Source organism: Podarcis bocagei, assembly GCF_964188305.1.
Source record: "Podarcis bocagei genome assembly, chromosome: 14".
In the NCBI taxonomy this organism is placed as follows: Eukaryota; Metazoa; Chordata; class Lepidosauria; order Squamata; family Lacertidae; genus Podarcis; species Podarcis bocagei.
In genome coordinates, this window is record NC_138139.1 from 19,829,172 (window position 1) to 19,855,678 (window position 26,507).

The 26,507-nt window shown below is 46.2% G+C and overlaps 1 protein-coding gene across 5 annotated transcripts in view; it reads right to left on the minus strand.

Moving 5' to 3' along the window:
• The window catches only part of ACAN (aggrecan), an 83,901-nt gene that overhangs the window by 43,815 nt on the left and 13,579 nt on the right, over positions 1–26,507 (minus strand). For 2 of the 5 annotated variants that reach the window (XM_081171000.1, XM_081170996.1), the window contains exons 2-3: positions 2,067–2,143; positions 617–1,003 (exon numbers count right to left, since the gene is read on the minus strand). In XM_081171000.1, coding sequence (XP_081027126.1) covers positions 617–1,003; positions 2,067–2,136 — 457 coding nt within the window. In that variant the 5' untranslated portion in view covers positions 2,137–2,143. Of the gene's footprint in view, positions 1–616; positions 1,004–2,066; positions 2,144–11,026; positions 11,443–26,507 lie in introns of those variants that run through there. The other 3 variants (XM_081170997.1, XM_081170999.1, XM_081170998.1) reach the window with 3 other exon arrangements.

Here is a 26,507-nt window from a genome sequence, read left to right on the forward strand (position 1 = left end):
TCTGCACACGTTGTCTTTCCCACTTTCTCATTCTTCATTCTCATCATCTCCTCTACGGGTGCTGAGAAGTGTCCTCTGTCTTTGAGTTCTTTGCTCTCCTACTTTTAAGGCTCTCCAGGTTCTGGGGTATGGAGGGCCTGGAAAGCTTTCTAATGACAATGTTTCAGCCGGGTGTTGCTCTCCCATGATTTCCCAACTTCCCCCTTCATCAGCCTCTGAGCTGCGACCTCCCTCAACCCCCTGTTGTAAATCTATACTGTCTTCCTCTTCTTCCTCCCTGGTAAGGGTCAGGATGGGGAGGAGGTCTCCACCATTCCTCTTCTGCCTAGTCTCCGACAATGTCATGGGCCTGTCAAAATCCCCCCACTCTTGCAATTAGAAGCAAACTTCCATGGTTGCCAACTTCTCTTGCATCTAACAGCCGTTGGTGGTGGTGGGCCGCACCAAACTCACCGTCTCCAGGTAAGCTGCAGCGATGCCAGTGGTGGAAGGTCTGGTAAGCCCTGCTAGCTTGCCCTGCCAACCACTCCTTGTGTGAAGTGAATGGCCATCTGGAGAACCCAACCAAAAAGGTCAGCCATAGCAGCAGCAACAACAGGAAAAGATGCAACCTTACCTTTTACCTTCACCTCTACGGTGTCCTGGCTATCCTCAATGCCATGTATCACCTCGCAGCGATAGATCCCGGTATCGTTGGAGCGAAGTGCCTTGATTTCCAGCGTGGCATCAGTGGGTATGGCTGGGTAATTGGGCAAAGAGACCACCTCCTGGTATGCAGTGTTGATTCTCACGTGCCCATCCATGGCCACCAGCAAGACAACCTCTTTGCCGCCCGACAGCTTGCTCCATTTGATCCGCGGAGTCAGAGGCGGGGTGAACGGAGACGTGGTGACGTGTTCCAATGTGTCGATGTAGTAACAGGGGATGGTCAGGGTGTTTCCCAGGGGAATGCGCAGGGGGGAGCGTAAAGGTATGCTCACACTCAGTGTGGCACCATGATCTGCTGGTTCCAAGAAGATGAGGAGGTGAGAGAGGGAGAAATCAGCAGCATTCATCCATTGCTAGGCATGGTGGCTATCGGTGGCATGCGGTGAAATCTTTCATAGGGGCATCGTTAGGCCTAGAGGCACCAGCTTACAAAGGCGATGGGGCCCCCGACATCATGCGTGCAACATCACAATGTCCTGATGTTGCACGCATGAACATCGCACCTCCCTAAGCCAGGCAGAAACTTCCGGGCTCTGGGAAGGGGGCGCCAGGCCTTGGACAGGATACTAGAGTCCTGCTGCCTCGTTCCCAAAACTGGGAGGCTTTGGGAAGATGGTGGGAGGTCCTGGACTCAGTCATAGCATCACGCCTCCCAGGGCTGGCTACCTCTGACACCCCCCCCCAATTTCCCAGAGTTGTCAAACTTTTCCCAATCTCTGTGGGGATTGCTTTCCTCCGGTGTGGGCTTAGGAAGGCAGCTGCACATCAGCCAGCCATATAGTTGGCGGGGCGCAGCTTCCATCCTAAGCCTCTGCGGGGATCGCTCTCCTCCCGCGGAGGCTTGGGAAGGTAGCTGTACGTCTGCCAGCCATATGGCTGACGGGGCGCAGCTGGCAGATGTGCAGGAGGGAAAGGGGAGGCCGCCGGCAAAGCTCCCCCACTCACTGGGGCACCCCTGAGAGGCTGGTCCCCTGGCGCAATGCGCCAGTAAACCCAGTGGGAAAGACGGCTCTGGTGCCTCCCTCCCTAAGCCAGGTAGAAGCTTCCCAGGCTTTGGGAAGGAGGTGCTAGGCTTTAATATTCTAATTTACTGGGAACATGTAAGGGAGTAGCCAGTGCCCCATGTCCATAGACCACACACTACTGGTGGCTAGGTTCTGCCTCCATGTTTGGAATCAGTAATGCTTCTGAATACCAAGGGAAAGGAGAGTGCTTTTGAGCTTGGGTCCTGTTTGTGGGTTTGCCACATGCAACTGGCTGGCCGCTGTGAGAACAGGATACTGTTCACAGGAAGGCCTAACACTCTCCACACACAAAACTTCATCTATTTTAAGGATGGCTCCGGAGGTCTCACATACCTAAGACTTCCACAGCGACAGCTGCAGTGATGATTCGCAAACACACAAAGGCTAGTAGAAAAGTGGTCATTGTTTTCCTGAAAGAAGCACAAAGACAAAAGAGCTGTGTTAGAGAGAAATGGACAGCACCATCTTTTGTGGAATGAAGGTGGCAAGAAGTGAGAGTGGCTCCTGTATTTGCGAGAGGTGTGGGGCAAGCATTGGTTCAACTAGAGGCAATCTTCTGGAAATGACAATGGGGGAGAAGAACCTTCACTGAGTGATATATTATTAATTAGTAATGTTAATTAGGTTGTATCCAGTGTTGCTGTTGTTTCTACCTTTCCTCCAAGGAGCTCAAGGCAGCAAACTTGGTTCACCCCCTCTGCATTTTATTCCTACATAACACTGTGTAATAGGTTAGGCTGAGAGAAAGTGACTGGTCTAAGGCCACCCATTGTTCTTTATGGCTGAGTGAGGATGAACCCTGATTTGCAAGGTCCTACACTGAAATGCTAACCACTATACCATGCTGGCCTACACAGAGTAATCCCATTGAAATGAACGTATGTGAATAACTAAGGCTCATTAATTTCAGTGGCTGTACTCCAAATAGAACTTAGCTGGATACAATCTATCATGATGATGTAAAAACAACAACCACAAAAACATCCTGGAACCAATTCTGGTAAAGCTGCAGCATATAGAAAAACATAACAAACTGGAGAGAAAGTGGTGGCCAACACATGAAAATAGTGGATGATATTCAGAGAAGATTCAGCAAAGTGGCCTTCTTTTTCTAGGCACCTGGTTGGCTACTGTGGAAAAAAGGATTGGCCTTGGGCCTGATCCAGCAAGCTCTTATTCTGTTCCTATGCTCTTAGTCCTATCACTTTCATTGGGTGATCCGCCTAGTATTATGAGACAAGGAGAAAAATTGTGAGTCCATTCTCTTTATACTAATCGAAAAACAAACCAAAACACCCCTCTATTGTGACCTCTTAGTCGTCTATTTTTCTGCATCTGAGCACCATAAGGACCTAAGAAAAACCCTGCAGGATCAAACCAAAAGCCCATCAATTCCTGCATTGTGTTTTGTGCAGTGCCTCTACGAAGACTGCAAGCAGGCTGTGAGTGCAATAGACTCCCCCCTCTTGTATTCCCAAGCAACTGGCGTTCATATTATCATTCTTTCTGGAATCCTTCTAAGCAAGCAGCCATCATCACCCCTTGCAAAATTGGGTGCTGGTAGTCAGGAATGCAGACCATTTTCTACACAAAATGACACACTGTTCTCTTTCCTCCATTCAGGCAGGCAAGATGCATGATCAGCGTTCAAAAACATATTCTAGATGGGAAAACGACTTGAGGGTGGAAAGCAGAGCTGGAGAAGGGTTTGGTCTGATAAGAGGGGGCGTGGCTGGGGAAGAGGGTGTCCTGGGAATAGTTCCAAGGGCCACACTGAAAGGTGTGGAGGGCCACATTTGGCTCCTGAGTCTGAGGTGCCTCGCCTTTTACTGTAAGTAAATAAACATGGCATAAAAATGGACATTGGTTTATCAGACATGGACCAACCGCCAATCATTTTCATTTTGTGACCCCTCAACCACACGATGGGCCAGAACAGAGATCTGATGCTTGGGGAGTCCTGCCAAAACAGGGCTCTAACATAACGCAGGAAATGTGGAGGAGCTCATTTGGGTTCTGTGATTTGGTGCACACTTCTGTGAACAAATCCCTGATTGTTTTCACAAGATGCCTTCCTAGAAATGAGAGTTTTTCTGTTCAAAATCCAGCTTGCTTCAGGAAATGGGAGGGGAGAGTTTTTAGGCAGGGGAGGAACTCATTTTACATCTCTCTCTCCCCCTCCCTTCTTAAATAAGGCAAACGCTGGAACCCAAATACAGAAATAAATATACTTCTGTGACTTTTTGTGTGTGTGTTTTCTCAGCTGTAGCAAAAATAAGAAATTTATTCCATTCTGACCGGCTTCCAAACCACCCCAAGACTGAAACTCCTTTATACATTTAGCTACTTGGGATGGTGCTCTCCTCCTCTCCCGTCCTTATTATTTTTTGTTTTAATTGCCGCAATTCCTTGGTCATCAAATTAACTGAAACAAAATAACATGCTCTTCAACATTTCTCCACTAAAAATAGGGACGTCCCATTCCATAACGATAATTTTACTATTCATCTTACTGGGTTGCCCCAGCCACTCTAGGCAGCTTCCAACATATATAAAAACATTATAAAACATTAAACATTTTTAAAAAACCTTCTTATACAGGATTGCCTTCAGACAGCTCGGGCGTCAGATAACTCCTTACCCTCCAATGAAATAGGGACATCCTTAGGAAAAGTGGAACATCCCGGGATCAAATCAGGAACTGGGACGGCTTCTCTAAATCAGGGATGTCCCTGGAAAATAGGGACACTTGGAGGGTCTGAAATAAGGATATGTTTGGACCAACCTGTTTCCTAGGTTATATTCTAAGAAGGAGGAGCTGGCAGAATTATTTATGTCAGCCCCATTAGGTAGAGGTATGTGTGCACTGAAGGGCAAAAGCAGGGAATTAGCTGAACGCACGGATGCACTGAAGGTGTCTTAGTTTTATACAAACGAATGCAAAGGGATTTCCGTCCAAGTAAATGTGCACCTTACATTGGAAAGAACAGCCAGATTTTGGAAAATCTGAAAGCCCCACAAAGAGAACAGGTCTTCACTGGGTGCACCTCATGTCTGCTGCAATGGGAGCTAGTGTTTCACTCTTGAAAGAAAACATAGCTTAGAGCTGTCATCTTCAAGCACCCAGGATCCAGCGTACAAATCGATTTTCTGAATAGGCCTATCTTTCTCCATTTCTCTCTGGATCATCAATTGCCAAAAGAGGACAGGACAGGAGGACTTTGTGAGCCAAAGTACATTGTGCGTGTATGTCTAACAAATTCACTTTTGTTTTGAACCAAAAGTAGCCAGCAGTGCCTTTATACAGCGTCACACTTCTGATCCGTATTGTTCCTTGCGCTGGTTTCCTGCTAGAAAAATCACCCCCACCAGAGCTACTGTTCGCCCCCAAAGGTGCAGTAAACTGCGATTACTTTCAGTAAGCTGCAATTAATGTTAACAAGCTGTTTAGGCCTATTACCCAGCTGTTTTTGTGCAAAGGATCCCTTGTCCTCATTTCCACCCAGTCATTCGCCTTCTTTCCTGTTTTTTTCCTTTCTTTCTTAAACGCAACAGTCCTAGCATCACCATGTGATACCCTTTGGCATTTGCCAGGACCCCATCGCTCCAGAAGGGCTCTTGGGTAGCCAAGCACATTTCCAGGACCTCCTTTAATTTTTTTCTGGCACTAAGTCTGGTAGCTTCCTATCATGAGGCAGAGTGAGGCAGCTGCTTCAGGCGGCAAATTCTGAGGGGTGGAAAGTGTCTAGAAAGGTGTGCCATGTGGTCTGCCCTGCAGCCCCTAAGCTAGTTTGCTGGCATAACATAGCTGGCACACCAATGAGGTGACATGAAGCAAACCAGCTCTGATGGTATGCTCCTACCTCACCACCGGAGCATGGGCCCGGATCTGTGTGGGGAAGCACGTCTTGCCTCAGGTGCCCAAAAGTCTTGGGCTGGCCCTGGCTACCACGTTAATTCCTCTAGCGCCTGTGATATAGTGCTGCTTTGAAACAGTACTGGAACTTAAATGGCAGCTGCCTGGAGCCAATCAGCAGTGGGTGGTGCCCTTTGGGACCGGTAGGGCAGAAGGCAGGGAGACCAACAGCAGGTGGTGCAAGAGCCAATGACAGGCAGAGTCAACCCATTCTCCTCTGTCTTGTGTTCTCCAATGGTGGCACTAAGGTGAAGAGGAGGAAGCTGATAGGCTGTGCTCTCCCCTGGCTGCTTGTAAGTAAGAAGGCAGGCAGCTCAGGACTGGCTGAGGGTAGCTGGGGGTTTGTGGGGCAGTGCTCCACTACTACTAATCTACTGCAACCAGATTAGCAATACCACCACCACCAGGTAGCTGTGTCAATGGGTGAAGGAAGCAGGTGCCTCTGAGGCAACTATACAAATGGAGCCAAAAGCTGGAACCTGGTCCTAAAAGCTAGAGAGCACAGTAGGAAGAAGATGGTGGTTATTTATGTATGCTACTATGGTGGCCCATGATTTGTTAGCCCCCAAATGGAAAACGAGTGAGGTCCCAACTAAAGTAGAATGGCAGCTGAAGTTGACAGAATATGCACAGCTTGTGGACTTAACATATAGAATAAGAGAACAAGTAGAACATATGTTTAGAGAAGACTGGAAAACATTTATTGAATATATGGGGGGAAATGGTGTACAGCTGAAAACGCTGGCAGCATTAAGATAAATTCAGCAGTGCAAATAAGCTTTGATGGATGCAATAATGGAATACTGAATGGTATAGTTTTTGTAAAATATGCAGGGATGTATGATATGTAAAATGAACCATGGGAAGAGAAGAAGGGAAGTCATTGATATCTTAAGGATGTAAAAATGAGTATCTTAAATTGGAAAACAGAAAATTTAATAAAAAATATATACGAAAGAAAAGATGATAGTGTGATTCAGCAAAGGTCAGCTTGCAACCCACTGGCTGGAAACATTACAGTTTCCGGCCCTCAAGGCAGAGCATAGCCACTATGGCTAGTAGCCATTGATAGTCTCATCCTCCATGACTTCTTTTTAAGCCATCCAATTTGGTGGCTATCACTGCCTCTTGTGGCAGCAATTTCTATAGCTTAACTATGCACTTCTTTCTTTTATCGGTTGTGAATTTTCCAACATTCAGCTTCATTGATAGTCAGTGAGCAGGTGCGCCAACTCTAGGGGTTGTCTTCTGAACTCTCAATAATTGTTTGAAGGGGGCTCAGCCCTCCCAATATTGAGGGGCCCCAGTGCAATGTCGCAGAATGCCTGGGGAGCATTCGGAGATGTTTCTGACATTGTGTGAAGTGTGCAGGACGTAAATTATTATCATTATTATCATTATTATTATTATTATTATTATTATTATTATTATTATTATTATTAGTACCCCGCCCACCTGGGCCTCCCCAGCCACTCTGGGCGGCTTCCAACAAAGATTAAAAATACATTAAAATGTCACACATTAAAAACTTCCCTGAACAGGGCTGCCTTCAGATGTCTTCTAAATGTCAGGTAGTTGTTTATCTCTTTGACATCTGATGGGAGGGCGTTCCACATACGCATGATGCCTCCACCCAACCTAGGGGCAACATAGTGTCACTGTGCATGAGTGCTAGTGTTATGAGAGAGGGTAGTGCGGTTGGGCCACACTAACCTCCCCACGCTGAGCTCCTGCTCTCCCTTTGGTAGGCAACAGTGACCAAGCAGCCAGGAAGTTGGTCCAGTGGCTCCACCTCCCCTTGTGAGACACTTCTCTTTTGGAAGAGATAAAATTGCAGCCAGGCAGAAGGCACATTTGCTACTGGCCTCATTTGCAGTGGCAGCAAAAAAGGAAAACACCTTTGCGTTCTTGTCACTGTTAATGGTGATCCTCACACTTGAGAAACTGCTGGAGAATTTCTCCTCTCTCTCGAGCTATGGTTCCCAACGTGGGGCAAACGCCCCACAGGGGGGCAATTTGGTTTTTAAGGGGGGCAATTCAAGAATGAGTTATTAACAATTGTTAATGGCCTTTTAGGCTTCCTCCACGTGAATAGGAGTCCACTTTTTGAATAATAAGAATTATATGTCATGGGGGTGAGGGCATCAGGATTTTAGAGATGCTTAGGTGGGACATGAGGGGATGCAGGTGGCGCTGTGGGTAAAACCTCAGTGCCTAGGACTTGCCGATCGCATGGTCGGCGGTTCGAATCCCCGCGGCGGGGTGTGCTCCTGTCGTTCAGTTCCAGCGCCTGCCAACCTAGCAGTTCGAAAGCACCCCCAGGTGCAACTAGATAAATAGGGACCGCTTACCAGTGGGAAGGTAAACGGTGTTCCGTGTGCTGCGCTGGCTCACCAGATGCAGCTTGTCACACTGGCCACGTGACCCGGAAGTGTCTGCGGACAGCGCTGGCTCCTGGCCTATAGAGTGAGATGAGCGCACAACCCTAGAGTCTGTCAAGACTGGCCCGTACGGGCAGAGGTACCTTTACCTTTTAGGTGGGACATGGCCAAAAAAAGTTGGGAACCACTGTTCTAGAAAGATTCAATGAAATGCTTCACCCTTTCTAATTTCTCAGACTACGATAGAGTGAAGAGAGTTTCGAGAGACCATTTGCACACAGTGCTAGTCTCAACAAGAACCTGATCAACCGCTGTGGTGGAAACTCCTCAGACCCAGACATTTTGCTTGGAACAGCTTTCCCTTTTGGGCACATGGAAAAAGAAAATATATCCTCTTGGCGCTCACCATACAAGAGGGTCTGCATTTTCTCTCGCTGAGAGCCATGTTTATATAGCAGGATGCAGTGGTCAAGCTTTTCCTGGACTGTACCATTTCAGGTTGCAGGTATGTGTGTGGACAGATCCACGCCACACATTTAAAGCACATAACTTTCCCCAGTGAATCTTGGGAACTGTAGTTTAAGGGTACTGAGAACTGAAAGCCATGTGCTTCCAATGTGCGATGGGTGTGCTTTAAATGTTTGGAGCGGGGCTTCCCTGTGTGTGGGTCACATATCTGTGTGCAAAAACCCTTGCCCTCAGAAAACGAGCATATAAAGGAGAAAATTCCCCTGCATGGCTCATACAATTTTATGGGTGCTGAGAGTTGTTAGGAGATCTCCTGGTCCCTTCAAAGACCTACCATTTCTCAGAGTTCCCTGGGAAGAGGGATTAATTGTTAAGTCACTCTGATAAATATAGCTCTGTGAGGGTAGTAGGTGGTATCCTCTCAGCAGCCTTAACAAACTATACTTCATGCATGGCCCATAGTCAGGGATGATGGGAGTTGTGGTCCAACAACACTGGGAGTTCCCCATCCCTGCTTTAATGGGTAAAGGTAAAGGTAAAGGGACCCCTGACCATTAGGTCCAGTTGTGACTGACTCTGGGGTTGCGGCGCTCATCTCGCTTTACTGGCCGAGGGAGCCGGCGTACAGCTTCCGGGTCATGTGGCCAGCATGACTAAGCCGCTTCTGGCGAACCAGAGCAGCGCACGGAAACACCGTTTACCTTCCCGCCAGAGGGGTACCTATTTATTTACTTGCACTTTGACGTGCTTTCGAACTGCTAGGTTGGCAGGAGCTGGGACTGAGCAACAGGAGCTCACCCTGTTGCGGGGATTCGAACCGCCGATTGTCAAGTCCCAGGCTCTGTGGTTTAACCAACAGCGCCACCCGCATCCCTTTTGCTTTAATGGGTACAGACACACAACAGGCAGAAAATCAGTAGGTGAAGTTTTATCACCACCACAGGTGCAGTGATAGGAAAAGTTTCCACCTGCTCAATTTCTCCTTGCAGAGCAACTGTTGAAAATTCTTGAGTGCTGGCCAATATGAAAATCAGATTAGAAAGGGGAAGCCTGGCTTTGGTATGTTCAGTCTTTCTCCTCAGTGCCCCCTGTGCTCAGTAACATCATTAACAGCTTAGCTTTTATACACTACTTGAGAGCAGGGATGGGGAACTGCTGCCCTCCAGATGTGGATGGACTACAACCCCATCAGCCTTGACTGGTGGCTCTGCTGGCTGATGGGTGTTGAGTCCAACAACATCTGGAAGGTGACAGGCCCCTACACCCCTGCTTCAGAGGGATCAGAGCACTTCAGACACATTGCTGCAGTCCTCACTATGACCCTGTGAAGTGAGTACAGATGTGGGTTATACTATAGTGCAGATGAGGACTGGAGGCTGACTGTATTTGTGCCTTACCTAAGGCTACATAGTAAGTTCACGGCAGAGACCCAAGATTCAAAAGAGAGGCTTCCCAAGTCGGAGTGCAAGACTCTTCCAATGCAAGCTGACACCTGCCTACTCAGAAGTAAGCCCTGCTGAGTTCGATAGGACTTGCTCCCAGGCAGTGCTTTTTTCCTGCTGGTATGCAGGGGTACGCATACCCCCTAAACATTTTGTGAATCTAAGTTTGGCCTCATTGAGGGGCTGTATTTCAATATGAGTAGGAAAATGAGAGTACCTCTAAAAAAATTTACGGAAAAAAAGCACTGCTCCCAGGTAAATGAGTAAAACTACTGCAGGCTCAGCTACTGTGTTATGCTAGCTTCAACAAGACCTTTATCTCAACAGGGAGATTTCCTCAAGTAACTGAAGGAGTTTGCTTACACTATTAAAGCAATTAGTACTCTGAGGAGCTCTTGTTCTGCTATAAACAATGTCAAGGAGACAGGTTTTTAGCCCAGGGGGGTTTCTCTTTCTACTATAATATTCATGACAACCAAGCGCTCTCTCTCTCTCTGTGACAACACACACACACATTTTAAATACCCTAATGTCCATCAAAATTATCTCACACAAGAGACCATGTTTCCTTTTATAACATTAGGCTGGAGTGCAGCTGCTGAAAACTCAAGGATCTTTCCCCTCCTTTAAACATCTCCATGAGTGTGCCATTCAGTTTTAAAAAATGAATAAACAAATAAGAAAGAAAGCAATACTGTATGGCCTGTTGCCTTAAAACCAGCTCGAGAAATTATTTCCCCATCAAGTGGATACCAGCGGTGCTTGCTGTTAATGTAGAATTTGGGGGCAAGTGGTTCAAGGCCCTTCTCAGGAGAACGAGATCAGCAGGGCTGGTTTACCACATTTTGAAGTAAACAAACCAATACAATTTTCTGGAGGCAAACCGTCCATAAGACCCATAAACCCAGAGTCTAAAACTACCTAACTGGTGGGTTTCTAAAGTGACCCAGCAAGGTGAATTAGCATAGTAAGGGTTAACCCAAACCCTATCTTCATTATTTGCTTCCTTCCTCCTCCCACTTCGATGCCAGGTTTATTATGCCATTCCCAGAAACTTACAAAACCAAATGGCAGCTGGTTGGTTACCTGGAACTAGAAGTCAGCAGGTCTGAATCTCCATTAAGTCTCCAAGGCTAGCTGCTTCAGACTAGAGGTTAGCAGGGTCCTTCAAGAAAAGAGGGAGAGAGAAGGTAGAGTCCTTTCAAGGCAGCAAGCAGGCAGGGCAATCTGGATGCATGGTTCTATGGAAGCATCTGCCTTAGCTTTCCTAGGTTGCCGGGAAAAGGAATGTACGCAGATGCCGAAAGACAAAACACAACGTTCTGTGTTATTGAAGGACATTATGGTGCTCAGCGGTAAGACGCGAGACCAAGCAGAGTTAACCGGTGCTGTGGGTGACATAGCTGGCAGCCAACACATCCCTCTAGGCTTGACGCAGGAGAGGAAATAAGCCTTTTGCTTCATCTGCTGAATCTGTGTGCATGTCATAATGATGCTCTCCCACCAACCAAGAAACAATATCATGGCCCTGGAAGAAGGTAATGCTTGTCTCCTGTGATAAAGAGCAGCTTTGTGATGGGGTGGTTTGGTGCGTAGATTCTGGAAAAGTAGTCCCTATGCCCTGATCTTTATTCCCTCCCCATCTTCTACCCAGCAGCTGCTCTTTAATACATAGACAAAAATAAACCCAGATACTTGAAATGTGATCGTGGCTTTTCACATATCATTGCTTATGCAGCATCACCAAAATGGAGGAAGATTGTTATTTGGATTGTAGCACCAGGGTGTTCTGTTTTGTGTCGGCTCCTAAGACGGCCCCGAGTGGCATGAAATTTACAGCTGCTAATGTGTATGTCTAGGTGCAAATTTAGAAATAATTTTCAGTAATTTACACAGAGATATAATCCATCTCAGCTTGCAGTTTCAGATGCTGAGGCTTGTGATAGCAATATTGCAGAGTGGGGTGAAGGAAACAAATATTGTTTTTCTAATATATCTGTAGCCAAAAGAACAAGCACTCTCATAGTTCCATCTCAGGACAAACTACCGCAGAGTAAATGAACAGACTGCTTAGAAGGCAGGCAACAGCTTTCGGCAATGCGTGACAGGTTGCATATTTGTAGCAGGAAGGGGTGGGTATTCCACACTCATTCTTGGTATGTGAAGAGGGGCATAACAAGAAGGCAAAGTATCCCTATCCCATAATTGGTGGGTGTGCATCTGGAGCATTTTCATCCCTCAAAATGCTGCTGCAATTGATGTCCATTTGGTTAACTGCGCCACCAGGTTTCCTCAGTAGTCTATTCCTCTGTTGATCTGATGCAGCAGATTGGCCTTGAGCATGAAGTTCAATAAGCATTTTTGGAAAGCTTCTTTGGGATATGGAGAAGTTTAAAAGAATACAGGGCCAGGGATACGCACTGGCGGAGGACGAGGAGTGTGGGGGGAGCGCACTGCTCCCAGCAACGTGATCCCGGTGGGGTGCCATCGTGGCTGCTCTTCCACCCGTGCTGGATGCCACACCCCTGCGGGCAGCACGCCACACCCCCAGGACGTGCACTAGCCCCGCCCCCACCGGCTCTCCACCTCCTAATGCCCGAGCATGAAGCTCCACCACTGGGGATACGATGAAGGCCATTCAAACAAAAATACTCCACAAGGACCTTGAATATGTCACAGGACTTCTACTCTGTAGCTCACTATGCATGAACTTTAATCCAGTACTGGGGAGAGCATCTCTTCAAACTCTGGCATAAGGCCAATGTACAATGCTACCTTAGAATGAGCCAGGTTATAGGTAAGCTACTTGTCCAAGATTGTATAAAGATTTCTCCAGCTCTTCTACCCAAGAGCTTTGAAATAACTAAGATCCATTCGTGCAGTGGTGGTGGTATCAAACACCCATTACTATTTCTGCAGCAGAGTCCCTACTGAGGTATCTAGGATACTCCAGTATCCTAGAGTTACCCAATCAGCAGGAACTGGGAGCTTTTTAACCACTGTATGCTCCAAAGGAAACACAAGATGCTTCAGTTTCAAGAGTATGATATGCAATGGGACTTCATGGAGAACATAACTAAAGTCACTCAAAAAGAAACTATTAGAGCACTCCAAACCATTTCCCCATGTATGTGCACGGAAAATATTAGATCTAGCTGAAAGGCGACACCTGGAGATCTGCATTGACCATTGCTAAATATCCCTAATTATTGTTGTTGTATAATTGTAAGTTCATTGTAAAATCTTAGACGGTTGTATAACCTGAACAAGGTTGTGGCTGTGACTATCATGAAGGACCCTGCACTTCCGAATTTGCCACTGTGCCACTGCTGGCAACACCAGGGATTGAATCTGAAACCTTTGTCATGGCAAAGTATGGAGAACTCTTCATAAATAGGTGATCCTATGAAACTAGTTTGTTCCAACTCAATGCAGGAACTGAGGAAGAAGAACAGGCAGCCTCACATGAGTTGTCGATTTTGGAGGGGCTATTTACTGAGACCTTTTGCGAATGCTGTAGTAGATACTGGCGGACACACTTTGGTGACTCCTGAGCTAAGCAGCCATTTAAATGGGAAGTGTTCCATCCTTGGCAACCATCCTGCAAACAAAAAAAGCAGGGGAAGAGAAAGAAAGGAGAATCCGCAGAGATGGGCTGAACGCTGGCAAAGCGAGCCCGTATCCAAGTCCTCCTGCTTCTGAGTCTCGGCAGCACAATCACCCCAAGATACATGGGCGACGTCCAAATAGCGCCAAGAGAGAATCAGCTAAGAAAACAAACCCTTCCGCAGATGCCAAATGCAAAGGCTGCAGTTTGGGCGGAGGGCCAAATGGGTTTTTAAAGAGCTTTCTAATCAAGCAGTTTGCCTAGTTAGGACATGGCAGGTTTTAACACTCAGAGAGCTGGGACGGCACTGCAGTTGAAATTAAGACCCGGTAAGTGGCTGGTTCAGGAGGAGGAGGTGTCAGCAGCAGGAGAGGTGGCAGGGTTTAGTGAGCAGGAAGAGGCTGTGGCAGAGAGCAGTTCAGACTCGGAGGCTGAGGCAGAGGCAGAGTAGAAGCAGGGTGCTGAAGAATCCAGGGAGTCTCCCCCTCCTGCCGTGACCAGTTCCCCTCCCCCTGGTCCCCTAAAACTCACAGAGAAATGAAACAGGCAGAGCAGAGGGGGGTTGTGCACAAACACAACCTCAGACTGTGTGGGGAAGACCCTGGAAAGGAAGAGTCCTAGGGCACTGGGAAAGCGGGGACTTTCAGTCCTCGCAACTGCTTCCTTAGGGAAGACCTCCTAGAAAGAGTTGCTGAGACCACTAGGACTGAACTGTGGTAGTTTCCTTGAATAAAGAGCTAACTTCACTGGCCTTGGATGATTTATTGTTCTTGTCACTGTCCTATGCCTGACTCCAACCCTGAAAATTTAAATATGTAGAAAAATCACGACCATTTAAATATACTAAGCCAGAGCAGGGAAGGTGGCCGTGCCCAAGTGTTATGTATCCCTACCTGCCCAGTTTGCTGCTCATGCTGCTCAGGTGTGGCTAATGGGCAGCTTCAAGGTCCCATCTTGGGACTTAGCTACACTTGTCCATTATATCGTTATAACTGCATTATAAAGATGCAACACCAGATGGTGCTGTGGAGCAGTAATCCATCATCCAATGGGATTTTCCATTAAGAGCTTTTATAGCATTATTTTCTATAGCGTTTTTAAAAATTTGTATAGATCCAGCCTTAATCCAAGGAAAGATCCACACAATACATTTTAAAGCACAGCTAACACATTTATGAAACATGCAACTTTACCCAAAGAACCCTGGGAACTATAGTTTGGGAATTTCAGGCCTGTGAGGGGGGAACTGCAGTTCCCAGGATCCTATGGGGGAAATCATATATGTTGATATATGGCGTGGTTCTGCGCTAAAACACATTTGAACTTCAGAAGGTGCTTTCAAATACTGGGCTGTCCTCTATAAAGTAAGATTCAAGGTCACCCTATGCAACACACACTACGGGAGGGATTTATCCTCAACGCTGGCTCTGATGACTATTGCCATAGTTGTTACTATGAGACTTAGCACAGTTACCTAAAGTTATAAGGAGGAGACAGTTGGGCTTCCCCTTGAAATGAATGGCAAATGGCATCCAATGGGAGCTGCAGACGTACCTTGGAAGTCGAATCTGTTCAGGATGTCTGTTCAACTTCCCAAAAGTTTGAATTCTAAGGCACTGCTTCCGATTGGCTGCAGGAGCCAATCGCAACACATTTCCTCTCTTTTTCATCTTCAAAATCCCTTTTAAAATCCCCAGCTTTCATTCCCTAGAAGTAAGGTGCCCAGAGGGTACTTTTCCAGGTTGCCGCATCAGTCATTCAGGTACATTACCCCATTTGAGATGAAAACATCTAGGACTGGACTTCTCCAAGGCATTCTCTGGGTATCCCTGAGATCATTAATATATACCTCTAACTGGGGATGGGGAGAAATTCCATTCCATTCACATCTAAAGGCTAATCTACCTAAATCAAACTTCCTGAAATAATACACCAACCAAAAACGCAACCATACTTTGAAATTTGCACTTCTCTGAATTTTGCAATGCAATTCCCCAGCCAAGGAATGTGTACAGGAGTGCATATACTGAGGTTAAAGGTAAAGGGATTCCTGACCATTAGGTCCAGTCGTGACTGACTCTGGGGTTGCGGCACTCATCTCGCTTTTGGCCGAGGGAGCTGGCGTACAGCTTCCAGGTCATGTGGCCAGCATGACTAATCCGCTTCTGGCAAACCAGAGATGCATACGGAAATGCCATTTACCTTCCCACTGGAGCGGTACCTATTTATCTACTTGCACTTCGTGCTTTCGAACTGCTAGGTTGGCAGGAGCAGGGACCGAGCAACGGGAGCTCACCCTGTCACGGGGATTCGAACCGCTGACCTTCTGATCGGCAAGTCCTAGGCTCTGTGGTTTAACCCACAGCGCCACCCGTGTCCCATACTGAGGTTAAGTGTCCATAAAAATGGAAATGTTACTGAAAATAACTTTAAAAAAATGCACCACATTAGGGGAAATTGCTTGCAAAAATACACACATTGCTTATTTATAAATATATATATATATACTGCTACATCATAAAATACATATCCCGGTGGTTTACAACAGTATAAAAATATTGGAGAAAATTGCACTAAAACGCTTTTAAAGTTTCATGAGGGATTTTTTTAAAAAAGGGAATTTGCAGACTGTTATGGAAATGTGGAGAACTGAATTTAGGACTGGAATCATGGGAAACCAAAACTGACAGATTCACCCATTCCGACCTCTAATTCAGTCCTGCACTTGGAGCATCAAGCCAAATGCCAGACCCTCCAAGTATTTTCCTGGGATGTCCCTGATTTAGAGAAGCCATCCTTGTTTCTGATTTGATCCCGGAATGTCTCACTTTTCCTTAGGATGTGCCTAGTTTCACTGGAGAAATCTTGGGAGTTATGGAGTTATCTGACCCCCGAGCTGTCTGAAGGCGATCCTGTATTGGGAAGATTTTTAATGTTTAATGTTTTATTAGGTTTTTATATATGTTGGAAGCTACCAAGAGTGGCTGGGGCAACCCAGTAAGATGTGTGGGGTATAAATAGTAAAATTATCATTATGGAATGGGATGTCCCAATTTTCATCAGAGAAATGTTGGAGAGTATGAAATGCAACCTCCATTTATGTATTGTGGGAGGCAAAGTGACAATCTGTCCACCTTCCCCACCCCATTTTGCAGTATAAGGCCTCTGAGCCTGGTAGACTTGTGTTCAAAGCTTGAAAAGTCAAAAACCATGCAAGGCTGTTCTAACTAATGCATTCAAGCAACTGCGCTCAATCAAAATGGTGTCCTTTTCAGTCAGCTGATCCCATCAATAAATAGCTACCTTTGGTTAAGCCTGTTCCTCTCTTTTTGGGGGCAGAACTCCAAGTGCAAAACAAATCTGCAAAATAAATCTTCCCTAATTTCCCTCCCTATTATCTACAGTGGTTTATTTCAACAGAGCCAAATTGCTCAAGCACAGCGAAGACAAAAGGCCAAAGTGAGATAGTTTACAAGTGCTTGTTCTGGGTCAGGTATGAAGAGACCCATCTATCAGGTACAACAAAGACTTTAGGGAAAGCCTTTCATTGCTGGCCTGGCAGTGATTGAATTGCAAAAGAAGAGAAGGGAGGAAGTTAAAGGAAAAGGAAAAACACATCAGGAGCAACTGCTTTAAAGATTCCCTCAGTGTAGCTGGTACATTCAGTAAACTCACTTACAGCCTGATCTTATTTCATTTCATTTTAGCTTTCGTGTCCTGTTTTTACTTCCCAGAGGAAGCCCAGAAGGGCTAGCAACAACAAATAAGAAGCTAATAATAGCAAAATGACAATCCAAACAATGTGAAAAAGGAACAATAAAAAGTCTGCAATTGATAACATTTCAGTTCAATGCCAACTTTTAAGCAGAATTGATTTTGTTTAAAAAAATTAATTCCCAGCAGTGCAAACATTTCAATGATCTCTCACACATTTAGCCATCAGATTACCCAGAAAGAGGTTTAAACCACCACATAATTCTTCTATGCATCTGCTATAAGTACCCTCCAGATGTTGATGGACTATAACTCCCATCAACAATGACCGCTGGTTATGCTGGCTGCAGCCGATGGAACTGGAGTTCAGCAACATCTGGAAGGCCAAAATTTCCCCAGCCATGTGCTTCTGACTACTAAGGTAACCTAGTCATAAACTCAAGGCTCCTTCTTTGACAGCCACATTCACACGATACATTTAAAGTGTTACGATATGACTTTTGCCAAATAATAACATTTACAGTGTGGTTTAACAACCAATCTTTCCCAGGAAACTCCAAAACATTACAAAGTGAATCTTGTTTTATTATGATCCAGCTAGAGCAATCCAACTGGACTAGATGCTGTAGACAAATGGGACACGGTGAAAAACATTTTTTTAAAAAATGTAAACAACACATGCACACGTGGCTGAACCTCAATGACGCCATCCTAGAAGTTTTTCCATGAAAAAAGTAAAACGCTCAATAAAAATAAATAAAAACATAAAGGACCTACCCACGTGATGCTGACACAAATCCCTACACTAATAATAGGCAATAGAACAAAATATCAGCACCCCATCTCTCTTTCCCCCCAACTGCAAGATGTCTATGACAAAAGTGTCTCTCACCAAATGTAAACGAACTGTGAAAAAAACTACGAATTGAAAGTGTAGACAATAGATATACCATTCCCTGTTGATTTGTTTGTTAATAATCCAAGCTGGAGGCAGCACATGATCTGTTATGGGCCAGAGTAGGAGTAATAACTCTGGGCAGCTCCCAACAGAATACCAATAACAATAATAAAAAAGCAACAACATCAAACATTAAAAACTTCCCTAAACAGGGCTGCCTTCAGATATCTTATAAAAGTCAGATAGTTGTTTATTTCCTTGACATCTGATGGGAGGGCGTTCCACAGGGAAGACGCCACTATTGAGAAGGCCTTCTGCCTGGTTGCCTCTAACTTGGCTTCTCGCAGTAAGGGAACTGCCAGAAGGCTCTCGGCGCTGGACCTCAGTGTCTGGGCAGAACAATGGGGGTGGAGACACTCCTTCAGGGATACTGGACTGAGGCCGTTTAGGGCTTTAAAGGTCAGCACTAACACTTTGAATTGTGCTCGGAAACGTATTGGGAACCAATATAGATCTTTCAAGGCCGGTGTTATGCGGCCTCGGCGACTGCTCCCAGTCACCAGTCTAGCTGCCACATTCTGGATTAGTTGTAGTTTCTGGGTCACTTTCAAAGGTAGCCCCACATAGATATATATTCAGCACAAAAAACAGTGACCATTTGTTGTTGACAAAGGACAGCTGGACATATAAAGGGCCCCATTACCTTCAGTAGCTTAGGGCCTCATCAAACCTAAATGCGGACCTGGCTGAAGATCACAGTTTGCCCACCTCTGGATTTCATCAGGTACTAAGCTTTGTTTGTGAATGAGTCACAATAGATACGTACAGGGATTCAAGGAAGACCTTTGGCAAAGGATCTTCTTGTGTGCAGAGGGCACACACACACACACACACACACACACACACACATACATACATACATAAGTTTCACAGCGCAGCAGTGGTGGGACCACACTGGAAATTTCCTGGAAAGGCACTATGTCAAGGACATTGTGGGATATTAAAATTGTGGCTTGCAGGCAGCAAGGCAGGTGCCAGTGGGACCATTCTGGTTTTTGGGGCCTTGGAAACTGCCGACAGATGCTGAATATATTGATGCCATGCCTGATTGTAGAAATGGAGTGCCTTGATGCTCTCTTCAGATGGCAGGTCTCATCTCCTACCTCAAGGTCTTCATCTGTTTTCACAGATCAGGAGGACAGAAGCAGGGCTGGACCATGAAAAATTTGGCTGGTAAACTGACTTGCTCAGTTATAATATCCAGACAGATTTCACATCTTGAAAAGATGTGTTCAGATTTTTGGAGGAAATAAGTCTTCTTCGGGGACGTGGGTGGCGCTGTGGGTTAAACCACAGAGCCTAGGACTTGCTGATCAGAAGGTTGGTGGTTCGAATCTCTGCGATGGGGTGAGCTCCCGTTGCTCAGTCCCTGCTCCTGCCAACCTAGCAGTTTGAAAGCACGTCAAAGTGCAAGTAGATAAATAGGTACCGCTCCGGCGGGAAGGTAAATGGCGTTTCTGTGCGCTGCTCTGGTTCGCCAGAAGCGGCTTAGTCATGCTGGCCACATGACCCGGAAGCTGTACGCTGGCTCCCTCGGCCAATAAAGCGAGATGAGCACCACAACCCCAGAGTCGGCCATGACTGGACCTAACAGTCTGGGTTCCCTTTACCTTTAAGTCTTCTTCAGATGTTTGGGTGAATGCACGTGGGTTTAAAGAGGGTAGGCAAATGTGTATACATACAGATACCCCCCCAATACCTCACTGAGCTCTAGCTAGACTTCAAACTTTCCCACACCGAGAGGGAAAATGTGAAAGCAGATTGTAAGGTGCTTAGAATCCTTGCTGTGACCAGGAGCACTGATACAGTACGGTTTCTGATCATGGGGGATATTCTAAGCACTTTCAGCTATGAACACCCTTCAAATTTCCTTTCAAACCTTCCTTCTCAATGTGGGACTGTTTGACGTGGAGATGGCACAGGTGGGGGCATTGGAAGTCTGCCCCAGCTTCCTCCCCACTTTTAGCATTCCTGAGCAGGGCTCTAACCATCAGCTTCTGTAGCTGAAGTGCCCAAGTTTTAGCAAAAGTGAAAGAAAAGCAAACAAGGAGAGAACCTTCCAAAACAAAAGGTAATCTTGATATTTTTAGTGTGCTGTTAATTTCCCATGTCCATATCATATCAGTAGTTGTGCCAGTATAATCATCCCAAGGTAACAACTTAGGATGAGCTAACAAACCTTATCCCCCTACCTCTGGCCTAATAAATCTTTACTTGCTTCTGGTGTAATACTATCATCTTGTACGGCCTTTGTGATGAATGAGTTGCTTGATTATCTTAAAATTTCTCCCAAATGCAATCCTTCCTTCTAAAGAGGACTGGTTAACTAGCCTTTTTCTCCCCACCCCATGGAACTCTGGGAACTGTAGTTCTGCAAGAGGGGCTATGAGCTGTACTGGCTGAGGCAGATGGAATTTGTAATCTATAACATCTGGAGGGCACTAGTTTGGTGAAGGCTGGCCTCCAGACTGGCATTTTTATTTCATTGATTCATTTATACCTTCAGCATAGATGAGCTTATGGTGGGTCACAACATACAACCATACAATCAATGGTAGAGCTTCTGCTTTGCATGCAGAAGGTCCAAGGTTCAACCACTGGAAACTCCGGGCTGGTAGAGACCTCTGTCTAGAGCCCTGGAGAGCATGGACTCATCTCATTTGACCTGGGGCTTCTCATCAGGGATGCCCCAAGGACTGATGCTGGTGTGATAGGAAGCCACAGCATAAACTCATCCCATTTGGCCTGTGGCCTCTTAGCAAAAGCATCCCAAGATGCTGGCGTGAGAAGAAGCCATAGCATGGACCTTTGGCTCCAGTGCTTCTCATCAGTGTTGTTCCACACACCAGAGGCTTCTGCCCCTGCTCACATTGCTCACCAACCCCCCTCACAGCTCTTTCAAGCCCCCAATACCCTTGCAGCTCCTCTTTCCCCTTCTAGCCCTACATTACTCAAACCTCTGCTGTTGTTGAAATCCACTGTTTAAAAACCCGCCTTCTCTTTTGCCCCCCTGCCCTGCCCTGACTTCACAAAAAAACTGGATTCTGATGAGGCCCCAGAAGTCCTCCCCTAGGGACCGCATGATGATAACCAGAGCCATCTTTCCCATACGGCTTAGTGGTGCGTTGCGCCAGGGCACTGGCCTCTCAGGGGTGCCCCAGTGAGTGAGGAGCTGTGGGGCTTTGCTGGTGGCCTCCCCTTTCCCTGCATGCCTGCCAGCTGCGCCCCGCCAACCATAGTGGCATGGGGGAGAGTTGCGCACCCCCTCCCATGGCTGGCAGTGTGAAGCTTCGCCCCCCCCATCCGTGGTAATTTGGGGGTGCTGAGCAGATATTTGCACCCCAGCGCCGCATCTGCTAAAGACGGCCCTGACGATAACCTTCTATTTTTATAGGACAATATCAATGAAACCAGACTGTAACCATCGTCACAGGCTTCACTACTTCACAAAGCAAGATGGCGGCGGCTATGTGAACCATATCACATGCTAGCACCTTGCACAAAGGCTGATTAGCTTGGCAACACTTATTTCAGTTTTTTCAAAAATAGTTATTTTCCAGTCAGCATGTTCCTGAGTAAAGAGCAGAATGAGTCACATTTGCATTTTAAACAAGACCACACGCCAGATGAACGGAACAGGTTTAAATGGCCACACCTCAAGTTAAAAGCCAATGTTCGGTCTCTCATTAGTTTCCTGCCACACAAACATCTTGTCTGTGGCAGGCAGGCAGGCAGGCCTTTCTGACTCACAAATAGTTCTCTGTTTGCCTTCCTTGCACTGGCACCAGCTTGGAGGGATAGAAAATGCCCTGCCCTTGGAGTCTCTCTATGCCTCCTTTGTCACCAAAATCCCACACCTCTTCAAATCGCTCATCTACCAGACACCCCCCTCCAAAGTCCTTAAGGCAACTTTAGTTCTGCCATGCATGTTGAGATGTGTCAAGTCTCACAAGGCAGGCCTATCAAACTCACAACCTCCCTGAGACACAGATCATGTTGCCTTGACCCACTACAAGTCCGCCTCTAAAAGGCGCACATCATACTTGAAAGCACATTTCCTCACCACTAAAAGAATCATGGGAACTGTAGTTTGTTAAGAGTGCTGGGATGTGCAGCGCTGTGGTGGATAAACTACAGTCCCCAACATTCATATTTTTATTTTTTTTGAGAGGGAAGATGATGCCAGAGATCTTCAGTTTCCAGAGTTTCTAGGGAATAGAGATTGATTGATGAACCACTCTGAAAACTAGCTCTGTGAGAGGAAGTGTGGTCTCCTAACAACTCTCAGCACCTTTAACAAACAACAGTTCTCATGATTCTTTAAAGCTATGACTTTAAAATGGCATGGTACTGCTTTAAATGTATTGTGCAGTTGGGGTCCAAGCTTGCTCTGTGAGAGCTTTACTATTTCATCATTAATTTTTTACAAGAAAGTCATATACATTTGAGTAATGCTAATAAAAATTATCCAGTCCTTCATTCCCCTCCTTGCAGTGGCGTAGCATGGGGGGGGCACAGGGGCGGTTGCCCCTGGTGCAACATTGTTAGGGGCGCAAAATTTCAACACCTGGTGCTGCCTCAATATCTGGTGCTGCACTTCCATCGTGCTTCCTGTGAACCAGGAACTGACCTCTCTAGACAACATAATGACTCTTTTTATCTCTGTGCCTACAATATATACTCTGTCTGTTTCCCTCCCTCCCACTCCCTGCCCTCCCCACAGCCCCGGGCGTGGCAACCCACGCTACGCCACTGCCTCCCTGTGGATGTCTTTGAATTCCTTTCCATTTATTTATTTTTTATTTAAACATTTATAAACCATACTTTCATATAAAAATATCACAAGGAGGTACACAGCAAAAACACTAAAAACCTCAAGTAATTCAGTACAAGCTGGTTGGCAAAGAATCTCAGGTCTGAAAGGCTTCTCTGACTAATGCAGTGTTTAGAAGACATCTAATAACAAGCAGGGATGACTCCTGCAGATGGAAGAACATGTGCGTGAAATGCAGATCTATGATGTATGAGCATATGACAAACTCTCTCCTGCTCATTGGCCTCTCCTACGGATCCAGCCGGGTTTCCATTCTGATGTAACATTCCTTCTCCCCTTATGGATTTTTCTGTAGAGTGAGTTCTAAACAGCTGGGAAGGAAAATATAGGCTGTGTACACATAGCATTTTATTCTAGAATCCATGAAGACTGAATGCTTGTCCTCGCACAATCTAGATCTATAGCATATTTTTTTTGTCCCTAAAATGTGCTTCTTGTGAAACTGGTTTCATTCTGAATAGTAAAGCTCACTGCAGATTGATTCTGCATTACGCTGAAGTATGTCCATTTGAAAACAGGTGTAAGCTGACCTGGCAATGAGGTGTATGAATGCACACCTAGACTCAATCTAGGATGAAAACAGCATGTGGAGGATGAGCGTGAACAATTCCAGATTAAGAGAAAACTTAACATTTTTGTGCTATAAACATGTTAGCATCTAACACAGCCACAGGACCGAAAAAATATAATATTCTGGAATTTAAGTCCAGGACTCAGTTCTCCTTTCTCTGACTGCTTAGACAGCTATTGGATAAAGATTGAGGAAGAAGGGGGTTCTTACCCCCCCCCTCGTCAGGACCTATAGCCACAAGCAAGGTGCCAGGAACACTGGAAAACACAATTTCCCTTGTTCTCCTGACAGACACGAGGACTACTGGCATATTTTGGCATTGCAAAATAAGAGAGAAGCTTGAATATACCTCTTGCTGAGTCTTGGGGTGGATCAAATCAGAGCTGCTCATTCTTGAAATCAAAAGTTCCAGTATGTGGGTAGAAATAGGGGTGGAGCCCAGGTTGAATTGGGTCCTGGGAGGTGGAGCCCACCACACAAATTGTTCCTTTGGCTTTGGTCCAAAGCTAAATAAACAGTGGGTGGATTGAGCCCCGCCACCCTTCAATCTGTGGTCTGTTGACAACAACCCTACATTGCACAGAGATTTAAAGTAAAGTGTACATGTGTGTAGCGGGGGTGAATTTTGTTAGAAGCCATCTCAATCTTACTCTGAATTCCCTGTACCCCCTTTGAACCTGAACCTGAAAGGGATGTGATCATTTTATGTTGAGAAAACACTTTGCACGCACAAACATATGTATTGCACCAGTGTGTGTGTACACACACACACACACACACACATATTCAGAGAGAGAGAGAGGTGGATAGTTCCCATTATAAAATAAAAAGGCCCATCTATTCCTGAACCCAACAAAAAAGCTTCTATACATCTCACACTGTAAGCCCATTGAGAGGGAAAGGCAGAGGCAGCCACTCACACCCACTCCCCCTTGTACACACAGATGGATGGAAGACCGAAGAACTTCAGGCTCGTACACACACAGGGCGATCTGTTCTGGTCTCGCACAAGGAGGCAGTGAGTTCTTAAAAAGCAAACTGTGCAGTTTCCGTTGTTACATGGTGCTCAAGTTAATTTAATATACAACAACTCTCTTTCTCATTCCACCTTCTCTCTCTCTCTCTCTCTCTCTCTCTCTCTCTCTCTCTCTCTCTCTCTCTCTCTCCTTAACCCCTGCTCAGGCCCCAACTCTTGCTCTTTTTAAAGGACCTTGAATGTTCAGAGCTGCTCTGCAGAAGCTGAAAGCTGGCACCGTATGTGGTCCAGGCCTTGCAATGAACACAGCTTTTGTTGCTGCTTGCTGAGAAGCTGGCCGCGAAGGGTACACACACACAGTGACCGGTTTGTCTGGTGCACGGGAGCTGAGTGGTGGAGGGACTGGCGGGAGGAGGAGGAGGGGGGAGAGGGAGGCGACAGATTTTGGGGACGGTGGCACCTTGCGGTGGCCAGGCACCTTTCTGCAATGTAACAAGGGGAAAGCGAAGGGAACGGGCAGGTTAGAGCACCAGGACAGAAAAGATGTCTCATTCATAGCCTATGAAAGCTCTTGTTGATTTTCAAAACGGTATGGAGGCGCTTAAGATGCTGACGGTGGCTGCATACAAATGTGCCTCTTCTCGAGAAATCTAGGTGGGACTGTGCCAGTAATAAAACACACACACACCATTGCACCAAGGAAACCTACATTGTATGGCTCACGTGAAATGGGCAAATAATAGAGGCTGGGATAAATGCAAATGTTTTGCTTGGGTTTGCCCAGTGGTATTTGGGTTCCCCCAGGATTTGAAATAATAATAATAATAATAATAATAATAATAATAATAATAATAATAATAATAATTATTATTATTATTAATACCCCACCCATCTCGCTGGGTTTCCCCAGCCACTCTGGGCGGCTTCCAACAAAACACTAAAATACAGTAACCTATTAAACATTAAAAGCTTCCCTAAACAGGGATGCCTTTAGATGTCTTCTAAAAGTTTGGTAGTTATTTTTGTCTTTGACATCTAGTGGGAGGGCGTTCCACAGTGGGTGACACTACCGAGAAGTCCCTCTGCCCGGTTCCCTGTAACTTGGCTTCTCGCAGTGAGGGAACCGCCAGAAGGCCCTCGGAGCTGGACCTCAGTGTCCGGGCAGAACGATGGAGGTGGAGACGCTCCTTCAGGTATACTGGACCGAGGCTGGGAGATCACAGGGGCATGAAAAAAAAATGGGGGAGGAGAGGAATGGGATATAGGAACAGACAGTAGAGGCAGTTGCATGAGAGCAAATGGGTCACTGGCTCACCTGCCTCATCCTCTCCTCAGCCAGCCAGCCTGCACCTGCCTGCTTTCTTACTTACAACCAGTCCTTCTCCTTCGTTTCAGCGTTGCCCCTTGGGGTCCCTTCCAATGCTATAATTCTAGGATTCTAGATTAAGCTGGCTCTGTCTGTCATTGGCTCGGGCTCTACCTACTGGGGCTCTCAGCCTTCTGCTCCAGCCCCGACTGAGAAGCAGAGAAACCTAGAGTGGTACTAATCACATCACTCTTTGTTGTGGTTTTTCTCCCACTGTTTTGACCAGCCCTCCCCAACCTGGTATCTTCTCCGAAGCAGGATGGACAGTTTTCAGGGATGGTGGGTAGCTGAGCCATTCAAAACAACTGGAGAGTGTCAGATTGAGCATGGGGGCAGGCACTGGTGTTTTGATTTACATCACTGGAAAGTCTCGTGTACATTGATGGCTCTGCCTCTGAATTCTGCACATCAAGGTAGCAGGTCTGAAGGAACTTTCTTCATGTGATTGAGTGAACTAGCTTACAATTCTCTCCACAATCTGGGTCCTGATTGCAGCAGGGTATTCTTAGTTTGACCAGCTGAACGTGCCAAGAAGAACCCC